The sequence below is a fragment of the Triplophysa dalaica genome, chromosome 10 (genome assembly GCF_015846415.1).
Source record: "Triplophysa dalaica isolate WHDGS20190420 chromosome 10, ASM1584641v1, whole genome shotgun sequence".
NCBI classification, from domain to species: Eukaryota; Metazoa; Chordata; class Actinopteri; order Cypriniformes; family Nemacheilidae; genus Triplophysa; species Triplophysa dalaica.
Window position 1 is genome coordinate 2,169,662 of NC_079551.1, and position 25,688 is coordinate 2,195,349.

Consider the following 25,688-nt stretch of genomic DNA (forward strand, 5'->3'; position numbering starts at 1 on the left):
AGTCTCCGAGGGGCTCACAGGCCCAAAGACCATGTAGGACCTACGGTCCTAAGAGGGTACGGAGCGCAGCCGGAGTCGCGCTCCTGAGAACCTGGTGACCAGGTTATGTTAACCAAGAAACTTACCCTCAGGCGATTGTGATGAGCGGCCATAGCGGCTGCATACACTAACGCGGAAGGGGAGAGATTACTCTCTAGTCTCTAAAAGGTCAACACTGACCGGATCAAGCAACTCCGTGGGTTCTCACTGAGGGAGAACACTAGAGCGAGGGGCGCCACTTAAGCGTGCACACACCAAGTGGTGGGGCTTTAGGCAGCGTACTGCAAGCCACTCCAGGCCTCCTCGTCCCATCTGGAGGTCAGGCATGGAGATACCAGAGGCCTGGCCTGGGGTGCCAACCGTGTCCTTCCCCTGTGAAAGGTTTGTCAGGGGAATCGGCCAGAGGGGGCTATCAGAACTTAGAAGTCTGAAATCAAGTCCCTGTGCAAGGAGGCTCCTGGGGGAAGTCGTACTTCCACTTGTCCTGCGGCCAGCTGTGTGCTAAGGTACCCGTAGGGTACAAAGCAGGAATAAAGGGGATTCTGGGGGCAACAGGATCTGATCCTGGCCACACCGGTCCCCTGAGAGCTGGACTGCGCGAGGATGGAGTGGCCACTCTCCGAGGCGTTTCACTGACGAGAGAGCACAACGGCTGTTGGGTTCAGTTTGCCAAGGATAACCTGGCCCGCAGGGATAGAGCATCCTGCTGACTCCAAAAGAGGAGGCATGGGGCGAGTTGTGGCATCTGCTGTGAGCGTTTGCCGCCACAGCAGTCGTGCTGCCCGACGGGACTAGCACGTAGTCCTGCACTAGAGGTCTAGTGCCAAGGGGACTGCCAAAAACTCTAGGCAGTAGGAAACCCGTCACTGCCCGCTACTGCCCATTGCACACTACACCCTACCCCGCAGGGAGGCGCTTGACACGCCTCATACCTGCCCGAGCAGGCCTGCTCGGAGAAGGGTCAGATCTGACCAGGGTTTGGGGTGTGTAGACACCGAGGCGTAGCCTAACCCATCTGGTGCCCGTGTGCCGCCATGCCAGGAACCTGACTCTGCCAGTGCTGAACTGGCTGTGTGCATCAACTCAAGGGATTATCCTTCGAGGACGCCACGTGTCCAGGAGCCTATGAAGTGATCATCCGGACTCCGGGTCCCGCTGATCACTTCATAGGCTCCTGGACACGTGGCGTCCTCGAAGGATAATCCCTTGAGTTGATGCACACAGCCAGTTCAGCACTGACTGCAGAAACTCGTTTAGTGAGCATGCTGCAAAGGACAGAGTCTAGTTCCACACCGAGATAAGAGGAGCTCCTGCTCTTTTGGGGAGAGCTTGCTCTTTCCCAGTTAACCCGTAGGCCAGAAGGTCTAGGTGCCGAAGCACAAGATCCCATGACCGTAGAGGAAACAGGGACCGACCTAGTACTGATACGTTCTTCTTTCAACACGAATATCGCAGAAGGAAGGAGACGTAAGAGTAAGGGTCCTACGGGTCGATTGCCACAACCAATCTTGTCGCCAAGATGCGCTTCTGTAGCAACTCGATACAGAGAGGGGCGCGGCCTCCCCCCCCTTAAAGGCACTGTGAAGTCCGGCCCGGAAAACATCTCGGTTAGAGGGACAGGTTCGACCGCACTTCCAGCCATAAGCAGCAACCTCGGCCTGAGCACGGGAGCTTCCCCCTTAGGAGAATGCGCCGAACCTGGCGGGTGTCTGGCAAAAAATGGATCGCATAACCGAGATGGATCGTCCTCTAGCCCTTCGTAACGGCAGGTGCTGTACGAAACCGGAGGATGATCTGCTTCACTGTGCCAGGGAGGCTGGTTAGTGGCTGACAGAGCGGTCACCTTACACAGGGTGAGAACCCGGAGAGGTTTGACTGCTCTGCCTACTTACCTGCTTAGTGTTGCCGCCGGCCAACGCAACGTGACTTGGAGATTGCAGAAGGCAGCTACCACAGGGGGAAGCCCGGAGAGAGAGTGTACTCTCCATCTCCACGGCTCTCCTGTCATGGCCGCCCTGAGGCGGTTACCCAACAGGGTAGAGGCCTCCTCCTGCGTGGCTCCACATCTCTGACGGGCCATCCTTGGAGGGCCCAGTATCAAAGGGGCCACCGCGGGGAGGCGGGGCTGATGGAGGGCAGGCTGCCGCTTCTTTACTAAAGATCTCCTGCGTGGATCTCCGGGGAAGTCCGGGGAAGCACGGCCCTCACTTTTGCGTTGCCTCCTGAGCTCGACCGCCCATAGTCGGGAGCTCTAAGGGGCTTCGCTCAAACAGGAGCAAGCAGCAAACGGCCTACTCCACGTCTAGTGAGCTTAACGTGCACCTCCGGCCCGGGGAAGCACGGCCGCCATCTCTGTGTTGCCTCTTCTTGGGCTCGACCTCCCGAAGGTGGAAGCTCCAAGGGGGTTCGCATCTGATGACCGGAGGTAGCTATCAGATGTTATGACAGACACGTTGTCGGATCTTGCCCGATATGGGACGGTCATCACCGCCCATCGGGGACGAGCTAGGTGAGCGTGTTGGGGCATGAATGACCCGCGAGCCGAAGCTGTCGGAGTAACAAACACGGGAAACCCTGATCACCACCGACGTTCGCTTAAGCGTCCAACCTCGCCGTGGCGGCGTTCGCGCACAGGGAACAGACGGGGTTTGCGGCAACATTCCGGAGAACGTAGCCGCTGTGACCGCCACACCTGAGGACAAGACATACTTGCAGTGTAGGCGTCGTGCCCGTCAGACCCGAAGATGGGTCTGTCATACCCAAGAACACAGCTTGCAGCATCTCAACATCATCACACCGTTTCCGGTGCGTGGTGTAGGAACAAGACGGTGGGACCATCTCTTGAGGAACGCTCAGACGAGGGAAGGTGCGAACGATCCGCCAGCCAGGGCTGACGAAAACGTTCACATCCTCACATCACCCTCGCCCCTCCCCGCCGCGGACGGCAAGGCCGTAGCCAATGCCGTCACGAAACGGGAAGCAGTGAGTTGGCGGCTGAGTCCCGTGGGAACACAGCCGCCCGTGACGCAACGTCTGAATCATACACCGCCCGCAGTGCGGACAGAACTGATCCACAACGGCCGCCCCAGATGCCGGAAGCCCAACATCCGGGGTAGCCGCTATGTCCGTCCTCCCTCCTGGATGAGAGTGGAAACTGTGAGAATATTGGTCCTGAAAAGGACCTGCTCTTTTAAATCTGTAGCTCGCTGCCGAGACGCCCAGGGGAAGTCTGCGCTCCGGAGGAGAAATCCGCCACCGAGGGAGAGTCCACTCGCCGAGGGGGATCCGCCATCAGAACGGAGAAGTCCGCTGCTCTGCGTCAAATATCCAGCAGGAACTCGAAGAGATAAACTCGACATATACGCCGAGAAGGTTCCGAAGAACAAAGGATGATGAATGACCGCCGCCATCTTCCTTTTATACCCGTATGTACGGGGCGGAGACTGGCGTGGGCGGGCCATTGGCCAATCCCCATTGGCGTTTTAGTTTTATCTCGGAGATGATAGGTTCTCAGAATCAAACCCCCAGTCTGTCTCTCAACACAACGTCGAGAGACCGACTGAAGGGGAACCCTTATTTGCAAACATGAAACTAAAATCACAACAATCACCTTTTAAACGCACACACTTAAATATCAGACCACAAAGGTTGAATATGAACAGAAAAATATTCTTATATTTATTTCCAGAACCAGGTGAATTAACCTTTTAAAATGTCCTCATGTTCCAAAGTAAATAACAATGAACAATACCCCGGGGGTTTTTTTCTGTTCTTTTATGTCTCAGTTTTGTGGTACCACAACGTTGGCGCGCTTTTTGGAGCTCAGTTGAAAACCTTCCAATAATATTGTCTATACTCACGATTCCTCGGTAACAGAAAGATTACAGTGACCGTCTATTCAAACCGTTCCGTCCAATGGTGAGATATGCAATGTGGAAACCCGTCGTGAAGCTCCGTCTGTCCATATGCAAACGAGACACCTTCGGCCTGCAGCACGAATCCTGAGCACATCTATTGCAGCAACATGGGTGGCAGCGTCTGACGCACACTAGCCAAAAGTTCACAAAATCGAAAGAGCTTAACTGTATCTTGTTTAAAAAATGTCAATTTCACTTTAGTTCACCATGTCCATATTCACTCAGAAACTCGGTGGCAAAGTTGGGTTTCTGGCTATATAGTAGCAGTTCGCACATGGCTAGGTATTAGCAGTTCGCACATGGTTAGTTTCACTTCAGTAGAATCTCTGTGACACACTTAACCAGCTCCAACACAAAGCTCAATCTCCTGTTTTGTTAGGGTTACAAAAAAACAAAAATACAAGAAAAATCCCCCCCAGGCTCTTAACTTTGATTACCAGTAATATATAAATCATACAGAACTTAGAACTAACTTTTGCTCGTAACTGTCTCTCCAGTTCTTTTTGGTTGTCACTCTCGTTTTTAGTCTCGCTCTATATTTTTAGTCCCGCCCCCTAAACAACCCGATTGATTTCCCAGCTGCTCTCTAGATGGCACTGATTGGATATAAAACAAACTGACACCCAGCCACCCAATACAAAATAAAGGTGCAAAGGTTACTCACAACCGAGGATATTTCAACAACTCCACATTATAACTGCAATAACACGTATTAATACAAAAATGTATTACACACCAGGGACAATTAAACTGGCCCATATTTCAGAATATATTGTATTTCTGATAACAAAACACAAAATAATATATAAATTTAACAGGGTGCTACACATGTTGTTCACAGTTTGTGCTAGGAGAAAAAGGGGTTTTCACTGCTTGAAAACATTAGAAATACATTTTGTAAGACCTGCAAAAGTGACAAAATGCAAAGAGGCAGTAGAGCAATGTACAGTATTCAATATTTGAAGTCGATCAAAACAATTGTCAGAACACAAGAACGGGTGTTGTTCTTGTCTTATGACAACTTTGAGGAAACTTTCTGATCCAAAAAATGAAGAACTAATATCAAGTGTAACAAATATAGTTTTCTTTTCTACAGTCTGTCCGAATGCAGTATTGGAGAAGAAGGTTATAAATGTTTATATTCAGCTGTGAGATCAAACCCTGAATCACATCTGATAGAACTGGATCTCAGAGGAAATGATCCTGGAGAAACAGGAGTCAAACTCATCTATCAGTTAATACAAGATCACAAGTGTAAACTCAACACTGTCAGGTGAGATGTGCTGAAATAATACAAAATAAATCACATGCTGAATAATTATATGTATGGACATTATTATAGTGATTCTGTTGTTACATCATTTAGTAAAGAAGAATCATCAGCGCTGATGTTTTAATGAAACAAAAATTTTATTACATTGCATTGAATTTATTTTCTTGTTTTCTGCAGGTTCTTGAGCAGTTCTTCTGCAGTTAAAGCCTTTGAGTATCTGACAGAAACTCTTGGTATAAATCCTTTACTCCAGAGAGAAGTGAATCTGAGTGATCATAAACTAGACGAGTCAAGAGTGAATCAGATCTGTGATCTACTGAAGGACAAACACTGTCGCATCAACACATTCATGTGAGGACTTGATCTTTATTTAAAGTGTCATATGAAGATGAAATTATTTCACTCAATAATCTAATGGGTTGGAAAAGGTTGTAAATGACGATCTGTGTCATGTTTAGAAATAGAAAGAGATGATGAATTTACCTCCGTGATTATTATTTGATGTTATTGTTTTTGTATAATTGTTTTGACTATTATTGTAGTTGCTTTGTTTTGTGTTATTATTATTTGTGTTGTAGTGAATATTGTTTGTAAAGTCAGTTCAAACGATCTCTGAATACACACATGATGAATGATGTTTGTGTTGTGTAATGTTTCAGACTGAGAGATTGTGGTCTAACAGAAGAAAGTTGTTCAGCTTTAGCTTCAGTTTTATCATCAAACATCAGTGTGAAAGAGCTCGACATGAGCAACAATCATCTACAGGATTCAGGAGTGAAGCGTCTCTCTGATGGACTGAAGAACAACTGTAAACTACACAAACTCACGTCAGTATTGTTGTCTGTAGTGAGAGTTTTATCTTCACTGATAGTATTCAGCTAAACTTTAGAATATCTGATTCATTATCTGTTATCATTTCTCTTCTCTAGTGTGTCCGAGTGCAGTATTGGAGAAGAAGGTTATAAATGTTTATATTCAGCTGTGAGATCAAACCCTGAATCACATCTGATAGAGCTGGATCTCAGAGGAAATGATCCTGGAGAAACAGGAGTCAAACTCATCTATCAGTTAATACAAGATCACAAGTGTAAACTCAACACTGTCAGGTGAGGATTATCAACCAAGTATGATTTAAGGCTTTAATCTTCATTACTTTAATATAATGTTGTGGCAGTAAAGTGGTATAATATTTCATTCTTGTTTTCTTCAGGTTCTTGAGCAGCTCTTCTGCAGTGAAAGCCTTTGAGTATCTGACAGAAACTCTTGGTATAAATCCTTTACTCCAGAGAGAAGTGAATCTGAGTGATCATAAACTAGACGAGTCAAGAGTGAATCAGATCTGTGATCTACTGAAGGACAAACACTGTCACATCAACACACTCATGTGAGGACTTGATCTTTATTATGAGTTTTTATTTCAACCTGTTCAGAATCAAAATCTTGATAAATGTTTGGATGAAACTTTAAGTTTGTGTTCTTTCTTCAGTCTGAATAAAAATAAACTAGAAGATTCAGGAATGATGAAGATCTCTGATCTGTTGAAAAACTCACAGTGCAGACTACACAAACTAGAGTATGTATTTACATTCATGTTCATTTCATTCACTTCAGTGAAATAAAATATTGTTCAAATAATTCACACGTTTATTTTTAAAGATGTATTATTTTATTTATAGTCATGATTTTGTTCTCTAGTCTGACAGAGTGCAGTATTGGAGAAGAAGGTTATAAATGTTTATATTCAGCTGTGAGATCAAACCCTGAATCACATCTGATAGAGCTGGATCTCAGAGGAAATGATCCTGGAGAAACAGGAGTCAAACTCATCTATCAGTTAATACAAGATCACAAGTGTAAACTCAACACTGTCAGGTGATAAAAGCTTTCAAATCTTATATAAATATTAAGTCTGATATATCACACAACAGAACATAGATCAGAGAAATTATTTAAAAAAAATGCAGTAAATGAAAGAAGAACAAAAAAAGTTTAGCTGTAGAACATCAAATATTTCAGTTACGGATCACAGTGTGATATTTGTGTGATAACGTTTAGCTGAAGCACTATTTGTCTGGAAATCTGCGACTCTACGAACCGCTCCACTGTTAGCGTGCAGCGCAGGTCTAAAACTCTGCCAGCGGGACATTGGACATGACGTGTTTATTCGAACTCACTGAAAGTTTTGCAAGACAACCGAAATATTTTTGCTAGAGAACCCAAAGCTTTAAAAATATTTTTCTCTTTCCTGCCTTATGGGGCTCCGTTTACGTTGGTGTGGAATGGAATTATTTTTTCTCAATGTAGACACATTTCTCTGAACTAGGTTTAGTTGTGATTAAACTATTAAAAGTCAGATTTGAATTGCGCACAAGAAAATAATCATCTGACATGATTAAGTGTTAAATGAGTCAGTTTCATTCTGAATGAGCTCAATCCAGCAGACTCACACTGTGTGTTTCACACAACAGACCTCATGAATCTGTTAATACAGAAGACATTTCATTCAGTTACACATGTGAAGTGCTGAACATAAACACATGATCTTTTGTGTGTAGATTTCTGAAGACTTGTGCTGCAGAAGAAGCTTGTGATCATCTCTGTAAAGCTCTAGATGTGAATCCATTACTGCTGAAAGAACTCAATCTGAGTCACAATAAACTGGGAGATCTGGATGGAGAGAAACTCTCGGCTCTATTGATGGACTCTCACAGCAAAGTGACTAAAATCATGTGAGTATCATATACACGAGAACTTCATACAGTACAGACTGTCAGACAGGTGATGTTTATTGAGATGATGTTGTGTTATTGTGTTTAGATTGAATGATTGTGAGCTGACAGAGAATCAGTGTTCAGCTCTAGCTGCTGTTCTCTCCTGTAAAACCCTCGTGAAGGAGATGAATCTGAGCAACAGTCCACTGATGGATTCAGGACTCAAACACATCTGTGACCAACTCAAGAATCCTCAGTGTCAACTCCAGATACTCAAGTGAGTTCATAAATCACATCATCAACACAACAATGGTCATATAAGACTGTTAAGCTTGATATTGAGTCAATTATTAAGTAATGTGAGCTTTAGGAGTGAAGTCAAGCTGTTTTAAATTTAATTTTAACTCCAAGCACATGAAGTGATTTCCATCTGAAGAACAAAGAAAAAGAAAAGATTATGCAGATAAAAAGTGTTTGTTTTGTTCTCTAGTCTGTCCGAGTGCAGTATTGGAGAAGAAGATTATAAATGTTTATGTTCAGCTGTGAGATCAATCACTGAATCATATTCAAAAATACCAAAATTATATTATTGCACATTTTTACTGTCCTCATAAATCAATTGGAATATATATTTTTTTATATGAGAATTCTGAAACTATGGATAAGTTCATTGGATAGATAACAGGTGTCATATTAAATCAGACATATCTTTACAAGAACAGAAGTGTAATACACATCTGAAGTATTACCATTAAATGTACCGTAGCATTACATTATATTATCAGAATTAACCGTGAGCAAAACTGATACTATCAGTTTAATAAAACCAAAACCTTAAGCTGTTGTCACGAAGAAATAAATCTTGTGATAAAGCAGAATCAGCAGTGAGGGCCAGTTCTCCTCTGACACGTTATAGCTGCACTCCAAAACCTGTTTCATTGAGAAAGATAGATCACAGTCATGATGGATCACTTTATATAATGTTTTAAAAGAAGAGAAGCACATCATGTGATCACACTGTTGAAATAGAGAACATGAGATGAGCAGTTTAACTGTGAGGTTTTTATATTTGTGTTGAAGTGAATCATGTTTGTAAAGTCAGTTGAAACAATCTCTGAATACACACATGATGAATGATGTTTGTGTTGTGTAATGTTTCAGACTGAGAGATTGTGGTCTAACAGAAGAAAGTTGTTCAGCTTTAGCTTCAGTTTTATCATCAAACATCAGTGTGAAAGAGCTCGACATGAGCAACAATCATCTACAGGATTCAGGAGTGAAGCGTCTCTCTGATGGACTGAAGAACAACTGTAAACTACACAAACTCACGTCAGTATTGTTGTCTGTAGTGAGAGTTTTATCTTCATTGATAGTATTCAGCTAAACTTTAGAATATCTGATTCATTATCTGTCCTCATTTCTGTTCTCTAGTGTGTCCGAGTGCAGTATTGGAGAAGAAGGTTATAAATGTTTATATTCAGCTGTGAGATCAAACCCTGAATCACATCTGATAGAGCTGGATCTCAGAGGAAATGATCCTGGAGAAACAGGAGTCAAACTCATCTATCAGTTAATACAAGATCACAAGTGTAAACTCAACACTGTCAGGTGAGGATTATCAACCAAGTATGATTTAAGGCTTTAATCTTCATTACTATAATATAATGTTTTGACAGTAAAGTGGTATAATATTTAATTCTTGTTTTCTTCAGGTTCTTGAGCAGTTCTTCTGCAGTGAAAGCCTTTGAGTATCTGACAGAAACTCTTGGTATAAATCCTTTACTCCAGAGAGAAGTGAATCTGAGTGATCATAAACTAGACGAGTCAAGAGTGAATCAGATCTGTGATCTACTGAAGGACAAACACTGTCACATCAACACACTCATGTGAGGATTTTTAAACTGTTTTTATATTTGATGATTTATATGAGATTGTGTCATGTGATGTGATATTTTCAACATCTGGTTCTGATCATGAAGAAGTTTTCTGTAGAAGATTTAGAGGATTATGAAGTAGATGTTTATTTTCTAGTGATGTGTTCAGTAAGAATTCAGTAACTCTTAGACTTTGAAACTATTTTAAAGCATGTATATATTTTTTATTTTGGGGTTTGTTACAAATTTCAAAATTCATACAGATGAAACTTAAAGGGGCAATGTGGAGATTTTAGATTAACTAACAATGAGGTTTCAATGAGGTTGTCTCTTTCTCTCGGTCATTAGCTGATGGTGGTAAACATTTGTTCTTATTTAGTATAAATAACCAAACCGCAAGCATCCTTTTTCTGTGTTTATCAGTATATTCTCAATGTTTATGATAATGGTGGATGATAATGTCTTAAATAGTTTTAAATACATTGGTTTTGTTCGGCATGAAACGGAAGTAGCGATTGTCATTATTAGACAAAGAGAGAAATATTCAGGAGGGACTTGATTTGTTCATCTAGTACTGATTGGATTGTTGAAAGTTGGGTGTTTCCAACAGAAGAGAGTCAGATTTGTAGGCCAGTTCGCAATCGGTCATTCATTGAAGCCCCGCCCTCGTACCATTTCTTGTGACTAAGTAAAGATAGGGCGTTTCGATAGGCGAAGCCTAATAATGTTTTATAAAAAAATGTACATTTGCAAATTAATTAAAAAATAATAATGATGTGCAGAAATAAATATTTTATAATTAATACTTTTCAATATTTTACTTAATATTTCACTACATTACAAAGCATAAATCATGCTTTTTATATTTCATAAATATTTGTACTCAAGAACATTAACATCTAATACTTTCTTTTGCGAATTATTTTTACTTTTAAAGTTTTAACTTTTTTACTTTGAATAATGGAAAACTACCAGAAATGTTGGAAGAATGTTCCATCTGGAATGTTCTTAATTACTGTATTAAAGGTAAAAAATGAAAAACAAAAAAATATTTATGAAATGTTGTGGAGTAAAATATATGCTATATGCTTTAAAATGTAGTGTAGTATTTTTCTTACAAAGTCACAATGTTTTCATAAAATAAAGATACTTGTAAAATTCACTTGAGTAAAAGTAAAAATGACTTTATAACTCTACTATACAACACTGCAGTCATTTTGCATCAAGCATCAGTGCTATTTTAATATCAATATATTGAGAAAAGCTCACTATTAGTTGGATAAATTTGGTAAAGTTGTTGTATCTTTGTGTTCTTTTTCTGCAGTCTCAGTAACAGCAGTATTACAGCAGGAGGTTTTGCTGATCTGATATCAGCCATCAAATCAAAACCATCACATCTGAAACATCTTGATCTGAGTGGAAATAAACTTGAAGATTCAGTAATGATGAAGATCTCTGAATTATTGGAAAATGCTAAATCCAAACTGCAGAAACTCAAGTATGTGTTTACGTTCATGCTTATTCCATTAACTTCAGTGAAATACAATTGGGGATGCAAAATCAATCATGGGCCATAATGTTAATTGGCCAAATACCGATATTTTTTTAATGTTATCGATCTGAGAAGAAAAACTGGTATGTCTATTAAAGCAATAAATTGTGAGTTATTTTCTCCAGTTAAACCATTTCAGCTAAAGTACATGGTGCTAAATGTGGCACAGCACGTGATATTAAATATAGCTGTCTATGCATGTTGTTCACAGTTTGTGCTAGGAGAAAAATGGGTTTTCACTGCTTGAAAACATTAGAAATTCATTGTGTAAGACCTGCAAAAGTGACAAAATGCAAAGAGGCAGTAGAGCAATGACAGTATTCAACGTTTGAAGTGAATCAAATAAGTTGTCAGAAGACAAGAACGGTTGTTGTTCTTGTTTTACGACAACTTTGATGAAACTTTCTGATCCAAAAAATGAAGAACTAATATGAAGTGTAACAAATATAATGTTCTTTCTACAGTGTGTCCGAGTGCAGTATTGCAGAAGAAGGTTATAAATGTTTATATTCAGCTGTGAGATCAAACCCTGAATCACATCTGATAGAGCTGGATCTCAGAGGAAATGATCCTGGAGAAACAGGAGTCAAACTCATCTATCACTTAATACAAGATCACAAGTGTGAACTCAACACTGTCAGGTGAGATGTGATGACATAATAGAAAATAAATAACATGCTGAAAATATGCGTATGGACATTATAATAGTGATTCTGTTGTTACATCATTTAGTAAATAAGAATCATCAGAGCTGATGTTTCAATGAAACAACAATTGTATTACATTGCATTGAATTAATATTCTTGTTTTCTTCAGGTTCTTGAGCAGCTCTTCTGCAGTGAAAGCCTTTGAGTATCTGACAGAAACTCTTGGTATAAATCCTTTACTCCAGAGAGAAGTGAATCTGAGTGATCATAAACTAGACGAGTCAAGAGTGAATCAGATCTGTGATCTACTGAAGGACAAACACTGTCACATCAACACACTCATGTGAGGACTTGATCTTTATTTAAAGTGTCATATGAAGATGACATTATTTCACTCAATAATCTAATGGGTTGGAAAAAGTTGTAAATGACGATCTGTGTCATGTTTAGAAATAGAAAGAGATGATGAATTTACCTGCGTGATTGTTATGTGAGATTTTTGTTATTGTATAATTATTTTGACTGTTATTGTAGTTGGTTTGTTTTGTTTTATTTCTATTTGTGTGGTAGTGAATCATGTTTGTAAAGTCAGTTGAAACAATCTCTGAATACACACATGATGAATGATGTTTGTGTTGTGTAATGTTTCAGACTGAGAGATTGTGGTCTAACAGAAGAAAGTTGTTCAGCTTTAGCTTCAGTTTTATCATCAAACATCAGTGTGAAAGAGCTCGACATGAGCAACAATCATCTACAGGATTCAGGAGTGAAGCGTCTCTCTGATGGACTGAAGAACAACTGTAAACTACACAAACTCACGTCAGTATTGTTGTCTGTAGTGAGAGTTTTATCTTCATTGATAGTATTCAGCTAAACTTTAGAATATCTGATTCATTATCTGTCCTCATTTCTGTTCTCTAGTGTGTCCGAGTGCAGTATTGGAGAAGAAGGTTATAAATGTTTATATTCAGCTGTGAGATCAAACCCTGAATCACATCTGATAGAGCTGGATCTCAGAGGAAATGATCCTGGAGAAACAGGAGTCAAACGCATCTATCAGTTAATACAAGATCACAAGTGTAAACTCAACACTGTCAGGTGAGGATTAACAACCAAGTATGATTTAAGGCTTTAATCTTCATTGCTGTAATATAATGTTGTGACAGTAAACTGTTATAATATATAATTCTTGTTTTCTCCAGGTTCTTGAGCAGTTCGTCTGCAGTGAAAGCCTTTGAGTATCTGACAGAAACTCTTGGTATAAATCCTTTACTCCAGAGAGAAGTGAATCTGAGTGATCATAAACTAGACGAGTCAAGAGTGAATCAGATCTGTGATCTACTGAAGGACAAACACTGTCACATCAACACACTCATGTGAGGACTTGATCTTTATTATGAGTTTATATTTCAACTGTTCAGAATCACAGCATCAGATGTGACATTGATATAATCTTGATAAATGTTTAGATGAAACTTTAACTTTGTGTTCTTTCTACAGTCTGAGTAAAAATAAACTAGAAGATTCAGGAATGATGAAGATCTCTGATCTGTTGAGAAACTCACAGTGCAGACTACACAAACTAGAGTATGTATTTACATTCATGTTCATTTCATTCCCTTCAGAGAAATAAAATACTGTTCAAATAATTCACACGTTTATTTTAAAAATGTATTATTTTATTTATAATCATGATTTTGTTCTCTAGTGTGTCCGAGTGCAGTATTGGAGAAGAAGGTTATAAATGTTTATATTCAGCTGTGAGATCAAACCCTGAATCACATCTGATAGAGCTGGATCTCAGAGGAAATGATCCTGGAGAAACAGGAGTCAAACTCATCTATCAGTTAATACAAGATCACAAGTGTAAACTCAACACTGTCAGGTGATAAAAGCTTTCAAATATTTGTGTGATAACGTTTAGCTGAAGCACTATTTGTCTGGAAATCTGCGACTCTACGAACCGCTCCACTGTTAGCGTGCAGCGCAGGTCTAAAACTCTGCCAGCGGGACATTGGACATGACGTGTTTATTCGAACTCACTGAAAGTTTTGCAAGACAACCGAAATATTTTTGCTAGAGAACACAAAAGCTTTAAAAATATTTTTCTCTTTCCTGCCTTATGGGGCTCCGTTTACATTGGTGTGGAATGGAATTATTTTTTCTCAATGTAAACACATTTCTCTGAACTAGGTTTAGTTGTGATTAAACTATTAAAAGTCAGATTTGAATTGCGCACAAGAAAATAATCATCTGACATGATTAAGTGTTAAATGAGTCAGTTTCATTCTGGATGAGCTCAATCCAGCAGACTCACACTGTGTGTTTCACACAACAGACCTCATGAATCTGTTAATACTGAAGACATTTCATTCAGTTACACATGTGAAGTGCTGAACATGAACACATGATCTTTTGTGTGTAGATTTCTGAAGAGTTGTGCTGCAGAAGAAGCTTGTGATCATCTCTGTAAAGCTCTAGATGTGAATCCATTACTGCTGAAAGAACTCAATCTGAGTCACAATAAACTGGGAGATCTGGATGGAGAGAAACTCTCGGCTCTATTGATGGACTCTCACAGCAAAGTGACTAAAATCATGTGAGTATCATATACACGAGAACTTCATACAGTACAGACTGTCAGACAGGTGATGTTTATTGAGATGATGTTGTGTTATTGTGTTTAGATTGAATGATTGTGAGCTGACAGAGAATCAGTGTTCAGCTCTAGCTGCTGTTCTCTCCTGTAAAACCCTCGTGAAGGAGATGAATCTGAGCAACAGTCCACTGATGGATTCAGGACTCAAACACATCTGTGACCAACTCAAGAATCCTCAGTGTCAACTCCAGATACTCAAGTGAGTTCATCTATGACATCATCAACACAACAATGGTCATATAAGACTGTTAAGCTTGAAATTGAGTCAATTATTAAGTAATGTGAGCTTTAGGAGTGAAGTCAAGTTGTTTTAAATTTAATTTTAACTCCAAGCACATGAAGTGATTTCCATCTGAAGAACAAAGAAAAAGAAAAGATTATGCAGATAAAAAGTGTTTGTTTTGTTCTCTAGTGTGTCTGAGTGCAGTATTGGAGAAGAAGATTATAAATGTTTATGTTCAGCTGTGAGATCAATCACTGAATCATATTCAAAAATATCAAAATTATATTATTGCACATTTTTACTGTCCTCATAAATCAATTGGAATATATATTTTTTTATATGAGAATTATGAAACTATGGATAAGTTCATTGGATAGATAACAGGTGTCATATTAAATCAGACATATCTTTACAAGAACAGAAGTGTAATACACAACTGCAGTATTACCATTAAATGTACCTTAGCATTACATTATATTATCAGAATTAACCGTAAGCTAAACTAATACTATCAGTTTAATAAAACCAAAACCTTAAGATGTTGAATTGAAGAAAATAAATCTTGTGATAAAGCAGAATCAGCAGTGAGGGCCAGTTCTCCTCTGACACCTTATAGCTGCACTCCAAAACCTGTTTCATTGAGAAGGAAAGATCACAGAAATGATGGATCACTTTATATAATGTTTTAAAAGAAGAGAAGCACATCATGTGATCACACTGTTGAAATAGAGAACATGAGATGAGCAGTTTAACTGTGAGGTTTTTATATTTGTGTTGTAGTGAAACATGTTTGTAAAGTCAGTTGAAACAATCTCTGAATACACACATGATGAATGATGTTTGTGTTGTGTAATGTTTCAGACTGAGAGATTGTGGTCTAACAGAAGAAAGTTGTTCAGCTTTAGCTTCAGTTTTATCATCAAACATCAGTATGAAAGAGCTCGACATGAGCAACAATCATCTACAGGATTCAGGAGTGAAGCGTCTCTCTGATGGACTGAAGAACAACTGTAAACTACACAAACTCACGTCAGTATTGTTGTCTGTAGTGAGAGTTTTATCTTCATTGATAGTATTCAGCTAAACTTTAGAATATCTGATTCATTATCTGTCCTCATTTCTGTTCTCTAGTGTGTCTGAGTGCAGTATTGGAGAAGAAGGTTATAAATGTTTATATTCAGCTGTGAGATCAAACCCTGAATCACATCTGATAGAGCTGGATCTCAGAGGAAATGATCCTGGAGAAACAGGAGTCAAACTCATCTATCAGTTAATACAAGATCACAAGTGTAAACTCAACACGGTCAGGTGATTATTAATAACCAAGGGTGCTTTAATATTCATTGCTGTAATATAATGTTGTGACAGTAAATAAATAAACTTGTATATTATATAATTCTTGTTTTCTTCAGGTTCTTGAGCAGCTCTTCTGCAGTTGAAGCCTTTGAGTATCTGACAGAAACTCTTGGTATAAATCCTTTACTCCAGAGAGAAGTGAATCTGAGTGATCATAAACTAGACGAGTCAAGAGTGAATCAGATCTGTGATCTACTGAAGGACAAACACTGTCACATCAATACACTCATGTGAGGACTTGATCTTTATTATGAGTTTATATTTCAACTGTTCAGTATCACAGCATCAGATGTGACATTGATATAATCTTGATAAATGTTTAGATGAAACTTTAACTTTGTGTTCTTTCTACAGTCTGAGTAAAAATAAACTAGAAGATTCAGGAATGATGAAGATCTCTGATCTGTTGGAAAACTCACAGTGCAGACTACACAAACTAGAGTATGTATTTACATTCATGTTCATTTCATTCCCTTCAGAGAAATAAAATATTGTTCAAATAATTCACACGTTTATTTTTAAAAATGTATTATTTTATTTAGATTAGATTTACATTAGATTCAACTTTATTGTCATTACATATATACAAGTACAGTGTAACGAAATGTAGTTTAGGTCTAACCAGAAGTGCAATTAGCAAGTGCAGGATATACAGTGTGAATAAATACAGAATACAATATTAGGGGAATATTATACAAATGTTCTATGACAATATGACAGTCGGTATCTACTACAATATATACAGAAGGCTATATACTGTGAACATTAATGTACAGGTGGTTATGAAAAGATAACAATTTATAATCATGATTTTGTTCTCTAGTGTGTCCGAGTGCAGTATTGGAGAAGAAGGTTATAAATGTTTATATTCAGCTGTGAGATCAAACCCTGAATCACATCTGATAGAGCTGGATCTCAGAGGAAATGATCCTGGAGAAACAGGAGTCAAACTCATCTATCAGTTAATACAAGATCACAAGTGTAAACTCAACACTGTCAGGTGATAAAAGCTTTCAAATCTTATATAAATATTAAGTCTGATATATCACACAACAGAACATAGATCAGAGAAATTATTTAAAAAAAATGCAGTAAATGAAAGAAGAACAAAAAAAGTTTAGCTGTAGAACATCAAATATTTCAGTTACGGATCACAGTGTGATATTTGTGTGATAACGTTTAGCTGAAGCACTATTTGTCTGGAAATCTGCGACTCTACGAACCGCTCCACTGTTAGCGTGCAGCGCAGGTCTAAAACTCTGCCAGCGGGACATTGGACATGACGTGTTTATTCGAACTCACCGAAAAGTTTTGCAAGACAACCAAAATATTTTTGCTAGAGAACACAAAAGCTTTAAAAATATTTTTCTCTTTCCTGCCTTATGGGGCTCCGTTTACGTTGGTGTGGAATGGAATTATTTTTTCTCAATGTAGACACATTTCTCTGAACTAGGTTTAGTTGTGATTAAACTATTAAAAGTCAGATTTGAATTGCGCACAAGAAAATAATCATCTGACATGATTAAGTGTTAAATGAGTCAGTTTCATTCTGGATGAGCTCAATCCAGCAGACTCACACTGTGTGTTACACACAACAGACCTCTTGAATCTGTTAATACTGAAGACATTTCATTCAGTTACACATGTGAAGTGCTGAACATGAACACATGATCTTTTGTGTGTAGATTTCTGAAGACTCGTGCTGCAGAAGAAGCTTGTGATCATCTCTGTAAAGCTCTAGATGTGAATCCATTACTGCTGAAAGAACTCAATCTGAGTCACAATAAACTGGGAGATCTGGATGGAGAGAAACTCTCGGCTCTATTGATGGACTCTCACAGCAAAGTGACTAAAATCATGTGAGTATCATATACACGAGAACTTCATACAGTACAGACTGTCAGACAGGTGATGTTTATTGAGATGATGTTGTGTTATTGTGTTTAGATTGAATGATTGTGAGCTGACAGAGAATCAGTGTTCAGCTCTAGCTGCTGTTCTCTCCTGTAAAACCCTCGTGAAGGAGATGAATCTGAGCAACAGTCCACTGATGGATTCAGGACTCAAACACATCTGTGACCAACTCAAGAATCCTCAGTGTCAACTCCAGATACTCAAGTAGGTTAATCTATGACATCATCTACACAACAATGGTCATATAAGACTGTTAAGCTTGAAATTGAGTCAATTATTAAGTAATGTTAGCTTAAGGACTGAAGTCAAGCTGTTTTAAATTGAATTTTAACTCCAAGCACATGAAGTGATTTCCATCTGAAGAACAAAGAAAAAGAAAAGATTATGCAGATAAAAAGTGTTTGTTTTGTTCTCTAGTCTGTCCGAGTGCAGTATTGGAGAAGAAGATTATAAATGTTTATGTTCAGCTGTGAGATCAATCACTGAATCATATTCAAAAATATCAAAATTATATTATTGCACATTTTTACTGTCCTCATAAATCAATTGGAATATATATTTTTTTATATGAGAATTATGAAACTATGGATAAGTTCATTGGATAGATAACAGGTGTCATATTAAATCAGACATATCTTTACAAGAACAGAAGTGTAATACACAACTGCAGTATTACCATTAAATGTACCGTAGCATTACATTATATTATCAGAATTAACCGTAAGCTAAACTAATACTATCAGTTTAATAAAACCAAAACCTTAAGATGTTGAAATGAAGAAAATAAATCTTGTGATAAAGCAGAATCAGCAGTGAGGGCCAGTTCTCCTCTGACACGTTATAGCTGCACTCCAAAACCTGTTTCATTGAGAAGGAAAGATCACAGTAATGATGGATCACTTTATATAATGTTTTAAAAGAAGAGAAGCACATCATGTGATCACACTGTTGAAATAGAGAACATGAGATGAGCAGTTTAACTGTGAGGTTTTTATATTTGTGTTGAAGTGAATCATGTTTGTAAAGTCAGTTGAAACAATCTCTGAATACACACATGATGAATGATGTTTGTGTTGTGTAATGTTTCAGATTGAGAGATTGTGGTCTAACAGAAGAAAGTTGTTCAGCTTTAGCTTCAGTTTTATCATCAAACATCAGTGTGAAAGAGCTCGACATGAGCAACAATCATCTACAGGATTCAGGAGTGAAGCGTCTCTCTGATGGACTGAAGAACAACTGTAAACTACACAAACTCACGTCAGTATTGTTGTCTGTAGTGAGAGTTTTATCTTCATTGATAGTATTCAGCTAAACTTTAGAATATCTGATTCATTATCTGTCCTCATTTCTGTTCTCTAGTGTGTCCGAGTGCAGTATTGGAGAAGAAGGTTATAAATGTTTATATTCAGCTGTGAGATCAAACCCTGAATCACATCTGATAGAGCTGGATCTCAGAGGAAATGATCCTGGAGAAACAGGAGTCAAACTCATCTATCAGTTAATACAAGATCACAAGTGTAAACTCAACACTGTCAGGTGAGATGTGATGAAATAATACAAAAAAACAGATGGTGAATAATTAATTATGGACATTATATTGGTGATATATTTACACAATGTGCTCTATCATACACCCGGCGCATTGCGGCACCAGTGTGTTCTGGTTTGAAAACGAGGTGTGTTTATAGATGGCGCGGGATTAATGCTTAACCTCACGCATGAGCAGAACATCTACAGGACAAGTCTTAGTTTGATCTTCAAGTACACTTTAATAATGTCTGCCGTTCCTCACTAGAGAAGCGTTCAGTCTTTGCTCTTGCAAATTCTGTCATGTAAATAGTGAATCAGTCATGGGGCGAGAGCAGCGGTCTCTTAAAGGGAATGAGACTCTGATTGATTTTCTACACGTTTTCCTCAAACACACCCATTACTCATTAAGATAAAAGGGAAAAACCCTTTAGACCATTTTTTCCATCAATAAACTAGCAAAAGCTGATTCATACAGGCTATAAGTGCACTTGCACTGTGTGCTTTAGACCATGAGCTTAGATTGTTAAAATAAATGGAGATAAAAATCTTGGGAGAAACTAGTGTCAGCCCGGAGGGTCAGTTCTCCTGATGCCCCTGTCCTGGACTGTTGTGTTGAGCCCTTTATACTCACCGCTTTCTTTTAATAAATTGTTTGTTCCCTCAGTGTTGGGTAAGTTACCCTGAAAAAGTAATGAATTACTAGTTACTAATTACATATTCAATAGGGTATTTAGATTACTGTAAAATGTACTCTCTCTAAAAAGTATTTAATCACTTATTACTAATTACTGTCTATATCCTACATCAATCTTGATTAGTTGTGATTAGAAGTGATTCAAGGATAGACATGAAATTAATTTTGTAATAAATTCAAAATAATAATAATAAACTACATAAAGTATTCTTATTTAAGTGACCAAAGTATTACAAATGTGAGAAGGATACATTAAAGCATATGTTTTAAAGTAATACAAATTGGGCACAGACACATCAAAGCTAAAAATGGATAGCAGCAAAAGTCCAATCGTGGCTTTTATACATATTGTTTTAGAATCTCTCTTAACTCAAGTCTCAACACCAAGGCCAAAGCTGTGTTTTATGGTAAGACTTGTGAAACTATGACAGCAACAACAAACATAAGTATATGGTTTTCAAGAGAATCAAGTACAATTAAGCAACAACTTCTATGTTTTTTATTACATCAAGTTTGGTTAACTTGAATTTATTTTCTTGTTTTCTTCAGGTTCTTGAGCAGTTCTTCTGCAGTGAAAGCCTTTGAGTATCTGACAGAAACTCTTGGTATAAATCCTTTACTCCAGAGAGAAGTGAATCTGAGTGATCATGAACTAGACGAGTCAAGAGTGAATCAGATCTGTGATCTACTGAAGGACAAACACTGTCACATCAACACACTCATGTGAGGATTTGTTTATACAGTGTTTCTACTTTAAGCTTTAATTCAATGTTGTATTTTAAATGAGTGACTTCAAGTGTAGACTAAACAGGTCTGATGTTACTGACTGACCAGTAGTTCAAGGCCAATATTAATCATCTGACATGTTTTTTTTTTTGATGTCAGTTGACAGATTTTCTCATCTGCTGATCCAGTTTTGTTTTCACAGTATAACACAATGCTAAGTGTCTTAGGCTATATTTTCATAAAGTGTTTATGTTTGTAAAAACAAAAAAATTAAACTAACATAACTATTCATAGTTATTTTTTACAGTAAGTGCACTGTTTAGTTTGCAAATCTTTGTTGAAAAGGAGGTAAGTAGTCATGTCATAAGTGTGATAACATCTGGTCACCTCACAATAGATAATAAATGTTGTCCACACTGGATGCGGTGACAAATGTCTTCTTCTTTTCTAATGGATTTGCGTCTGGTGGTGTAAAACAATTACCAAGTGAATATACCGCAAAGAAATATTTATTTTAATTTTATTTTGCAATAATTAATTTTCTTACATTGATTGAACAAGTTTCTCAATCTTTTCTCTGGATTATCAATCTGAATCATTTACTCTCTATTGACCAGACGTCACTGGTCTCTGTGATGAAGGAAACTTTGCAGTTTACTCATATATGTCCTTAAAGGTCTCATTCCCCACAATCCCTTTTTCAACCTTTAGTTTGTGTGTAATGTTGCTGTTAGAGCGTAAATAATAACTGCAAAATGATAAAGCTCAAAGTTCAGAGCCAAGTGAGATATTGTCTTTAACAGAATTTGCTTTTCAAGGACTACAGAGAACGGCTGGATCACACTACAGCCCTCTTCTCCCCGGGTTCATGATGTCACTATTCTGAGTTTTTTTAATAACCTCCATTATTATTACAAAGAAATACAGCAAAAAGGGGGAGAGCTTCTTTAGAGAAGAGGAAGAGCTGCTGGAGTGTTTGGTTATCAGAGATCATAAACATCTGACTGAGCGACACAAAACCTACGTGTTTAATTTGGATTTGTTTATCTAGTCCGGTTGGTGTGATGATGTCATTATCAGTGTATTAATGTTCACATGTGGAGTGAAGTCGCTAACAATGAACAAAGTTACAGCGGCTCAAAATAAGAAGATTAAGTGATGATACAGTAGAGACTAGAGACTTCATCTCACTAGATTCATCAGCTGTTATTATATAAACACAGACAGTCACAACATTGTCTTATGAAACTGAGACATTTGTTTATGTACTTGTGTCCATTATTCTTAAATCTTAACTTTACATTATAATCATGTGATCTAGTGAAATAATCTCTTCCTCACGCTGTCATTTATTTATTTTCTCATTTCTTCTCTCTCACTTTGTCTCAATACAGGTTAGAGCGTGTGGTTTGACAGATGAAGGTCTTGTTGATCTGACTTCAGCTCTGAATTCAAACCCGTCACACTTGAGAAAACTGGATCTGAGTCTAAATCCACTAAGAGACTCAGGAGTTGAACATCTCTGTGCTCTTCTGAGTAATTCACAATTCAGACTGAAAACACTTCGAGTAAGTGACACACAATATATTCTCTAGACTAGTGACAGTGAGCAGAGAGCTTTACTCTTTATTTATTTGTGACATGAACATCCTGCATTGTTTACAGCATTAATAATTCTTATGAACCCTCACTAGTCTTTATATTAAGTGTGTTTATTTACTGCATATTTACATTAATCATTGATCTGTGTTATTATACACAAGACCATCTGTCAGTAAGATTTAGAGAACAGAAGGTTTAAAGAAAAAGAGTCGCAGCAGGATTTGAGATCAACAATCTGTTTATATCACAAGTCAATTCTATAACAAAGTGTTTACTTGTAATAAAGATTGAAAGACTTTTAGAAATAGTTTAGAAGAAAATAGCTTCAAGCAAACAGAATTGAGACGATGCTGAAGCAGATTCTGAGAGTTTAACTTTGTTCAGCTCATCAGAAAATAATCATAACATTTATAACATCACAGTTTTATTCTCTCTGTCTCTCTTCAGTCTGTGTAGATGCAGTATTACAATGACACAGCTTGACAAGCTGATTTCAGCTCTGTGTTCAAACCCGTCACATCTGAGAGAACTGAACCTCAGTGGAAATGAAATAAAGGACACCGGAGTGAAGCTCTTGTGTCGACTACTTAAACATTCACAATGTAAACTGGAGAAACTGAAGTGAGTCATTAAAATAAAAACACACTTTTCATTGAAGCTTTTTGTTATTTAAATGATCAACAGATGTACAAGAGAAGATTTGTTGTTCAGTCTTTTATACGATTAAAACAAAACACTTGCTCTGGAAAAAGCTCAATTCACTTTATATGTGTCACATTTGTATTAGTTTGTTTATTTGTGTATCGTTCTGTTCTTTTGTGATCTGGTAAAGGGATCAAATAATCTCTCTTTCTCTGTTTGTTTGTCTTCTTCTAGTCTATATAAGTGTCATATCACAGATGTCACTGCTTTAGCTGATACTTTGGCTCAGACACAAGCATTAAAGTTCTTAAAGGTGCTTGATCTGCGTTACAGTAATATAAAAGACCAGAAGCGGCTTCATGAAGTGCTAAAGAGCTCAAACTGTAAACTGAGGTGAGTAAAGATGGATTGAATCATTCTTCTCTTATTCTATTGATTATTAGATGAAAACTTCAGGATGAATCTGTTTATTTGGGTTTAATCTGTGATTTGATATGAGTTCTTACACAAAGTCAAGTTCACCCTCCTCACTTCATCACACTATCTTATACTTCAGCTCACTGTACACTACATCATCACTGTTCTCCTCATCGTGTCCTCCTGGATCTCATAACATCTACATTTGACTACAATACTGTTTAATAACACAATGAACCTGTTACTAGTTTACTGAACTATTCAACTCTTTATTGTGATTGATCAATACCACAATGTCCTTCTGTTTATTATTAATATTCTTTTATTATGAAAGTTGTTATATCTTCTTTAATTCTGATCCCCTTACAGTCTTTTTTGGCCACTTCTTCCCAAACTACGGGATGTCCAGTTATCATCAGATGAGGAAGACGGGGACACTTCATCTCAAAATGGTATTTGGATAAACGTTCTCAATCACAAAGTCTCTTAGTTCCTCAATTCTTAACATCCCTAAAGTCAGATTCAGCTTCAGAAATAGAACGAGACTCAAACACAATGTTATAATGTCACTGGTTAGTTAGACTTTCTTAGGACAATTTTTACAAACTTCCTGTAATTCATCTTAAGTGCAATTCTCTTTTTTGTCAAATATTTTCTTCAGTATACTTCTTAGTGAGAATTAAATAACAGGCTTTTGTCTTTCTTCTGCTCGTGAGGTAACAGTATATTTATCCATCTGCTAAACTTTATTCCTATAAACCCTGAACAAGCACCTCACGTTCATATTTTATCATGTGATGTGTTGAATGTTATCTAGCAGTGTAAGAGAAGTATTACATTATTTATTTGTGTATTGTGATGAAATGTGTGACCCTCTCCAATGTTTCTGTTGTTTTGATGCTCTTAGGCTCAGTCTATCAAATAAGAAGCATTAATAGAAACACATTTAATATATGAATACTTTAAATAAATTATAATTTTGTGTTTTTCTCTTGTAGTTAAACCAAAGGATCAAGTTGAAGGTGGTCAGAGCACAGATAGAGATTGTGTGGTTTTATGAGGTTTAATTATACAGCGTCTTGACAAACTCATTGTTTGTTTTCAGCTCCCTGTGTTTAGTTTAATATAGATGTTAGTTATGTTCTGTTCTTGGTTTTGTTTTTACTTTATTATCTATGACAGTGAACTCGTAAACTTTTCTGTGTAAATAGTCTGAAGATCTAAACAAGACACACTTCATCAACATCATGTATAATATATGAATGTGTATAAAAGAAGATTAGAGAAGGTTAAAGAAATACTGAAGCTGTTCTTCTAGTATATGTGGTATTTCATCAACAATTTGACATTGAATGTATAAAAAACATTTGCTAAAGTATTTGTAAATTATATCTCTACATTATTTCAGTAATTGTTGTTTCGCTAATCTAAAGTGCACAGATCGTTTATTTTGTGAATTTCTGCAAATTTCATTGTGATTTCTGTTTGTTCAAAACAAATATTTAGTCTTTTAGACAAATTTTCAACTGAAAAATGTCAAAGTTGTTTAACTCTCTTTCTGTCGCCGTCCCGAATACGGGACGCACAAATTAAATTATGAAGGAGTCATTTATTTGTTTATGAAAAAAGGGCAAATAAAAACTGTATTTCTATATTTTGGTTTCATTCACATTTCAATAAAAAAATGTATAATAATTTTTAAATAAATTTTAAATATTATAATTTTTTTTATATAATATAAAGTTTGGAAAAAGTAAAAAAAAAATGTGTATGTGTTTGTGTTTGTGTTTGGTCTTTGGTGTCAGATGTTATTTCAAGCAACCTAGTGCCCTTTGGGAATCATCCTACATATAGGGCGTCTCCTAGTGGCCATTTGTCATATTTCGCCTAAAATACTTACAGAAACCAGATT

At 37.6% G+C, this 25,688-nt stretch overlaps 1 protein-coding gene across 1 annotated transcript in view; it reads left to right on the top strand.

Annotated features, from left to right (window-relative positions):
* The window catches only part of LOC130429844 (uncharacterized), a 46,558-nt gene extending 21,128 nt beyond the window's left edge, over positions 1-25,430 (top strand). The window contains exons 20-56 of the mRNA XM_056758670.1: positions 5,053-5,229; positions 5,407-5,580; positions 5,889-6,056; positions 6,159-6,335; positions 6,440-6,613; positions 6,925-7,101; positions 7,785-7,958; positions 8,047-8,217; positions 9,102-9,269; positions 9,372-9,400; positions 9,491-9,548; positions 9,653-9,763; positions 11,139-11,312; positions 12,183-12,356; positions 12,665-12,832; positions 12,935-12,963; positions 13,018-13,111; positions 13,216-13,389; positions 13,514-13,600; positions 14,439-14,612; positions 14,701-14,871; positions 15,757-15,924; positions 16,027-16,055; positions 16,146-16,203; positions 16,308-16,481; positions 16,606-16,692; positions 17,937-18,110; positions 18,199-18,369; positions 19,255-19,422; positions 19,525-19,553; positions 19,644-19,701; positions 20,939-21,112; positions 22,437-22,690; positions 23,173-23,338; positions 23,594-23,752; positions 24,146-24,228; positions 24,775-25,430. Of these exons, the coding sequence (XP_056614648.1) occupies positions 5,053-5,229; positions 5,407-5,580; positions 5,889-6,056; positions 6,159-6,335; positions 6,440-6,613; positions 6,925-7,101; positions 7,785-7,958; positions 8,047-8,217; positions 9,102-9,269; positions 9,372-9,400; positions 9,491-9,548; positions 9,653-9,763; positions 11,139-11,312; positions 12,183-12,356; positions 12,665-12,832; positions 12,935-12,963; positions 13,018-13,111; positions 13,216-13,389; positions 13,514-13,600; positions 14,439-14,612; positions 14,701-14,871; positions 15,757-15,924; positions 16,027-16,055; positions 16,146-16,203; positions 16,308-16,481; positions 16,606-16,692; positions 17,937-18,110; positions 18,199-18,369; positions 19,255-19,422; positions 19,525-19,553; positions 19,644-19,701; positions 20,939-21,112; positions 22,437-22,690; positions 23,173-23,338; positions 23,594-23,752; positions 24,146-24,228; positions 24,775-24,836 (5,017 nt within the window). The 3' untranslated portion in view covers positions 24,837-25,430. The remainder of the gene's footprint in view (positions 1-5,052; positions 5,230-5,406; positions 5,581-5,888; positions 6,057-6,158; positions 6,336-6,439; positions 6,614-6,924; positions 7,102-7,784; positions 7,959-8,046; positions 8,218-9,101; positions 9,270-9,371; positions 9,401-9,490; positions 9,549-9,652; positions 9,764-11,138; positions 11,313-12,182; positions 12,357-12,664; positions 12,833-12,934; positions 12,964-13,017; positions 13,112-13,215; positions 13,390-13,513; positions 13,601-14,438; positions 14,613-14,700; positions 14,872-15,756; positions 15,925-16,026; positions 16,056-16,145; positions 16,204-16,307; positions 16,482-16,605; positions 16,693-17,936; positions 18,111-18,198; positions 18,370-19,254; positions 19,423-19,524; positions 19,554-19,643; positions 19,702-20,938; positions 21,113-22,436; positions 22,691-23,172; positions 23,339-23,593; positions 23,753-24,145; positions 24,229-24,774) is intronic.
* Positions 25,431-25,688: the final 258 nt, after the last annotated feature.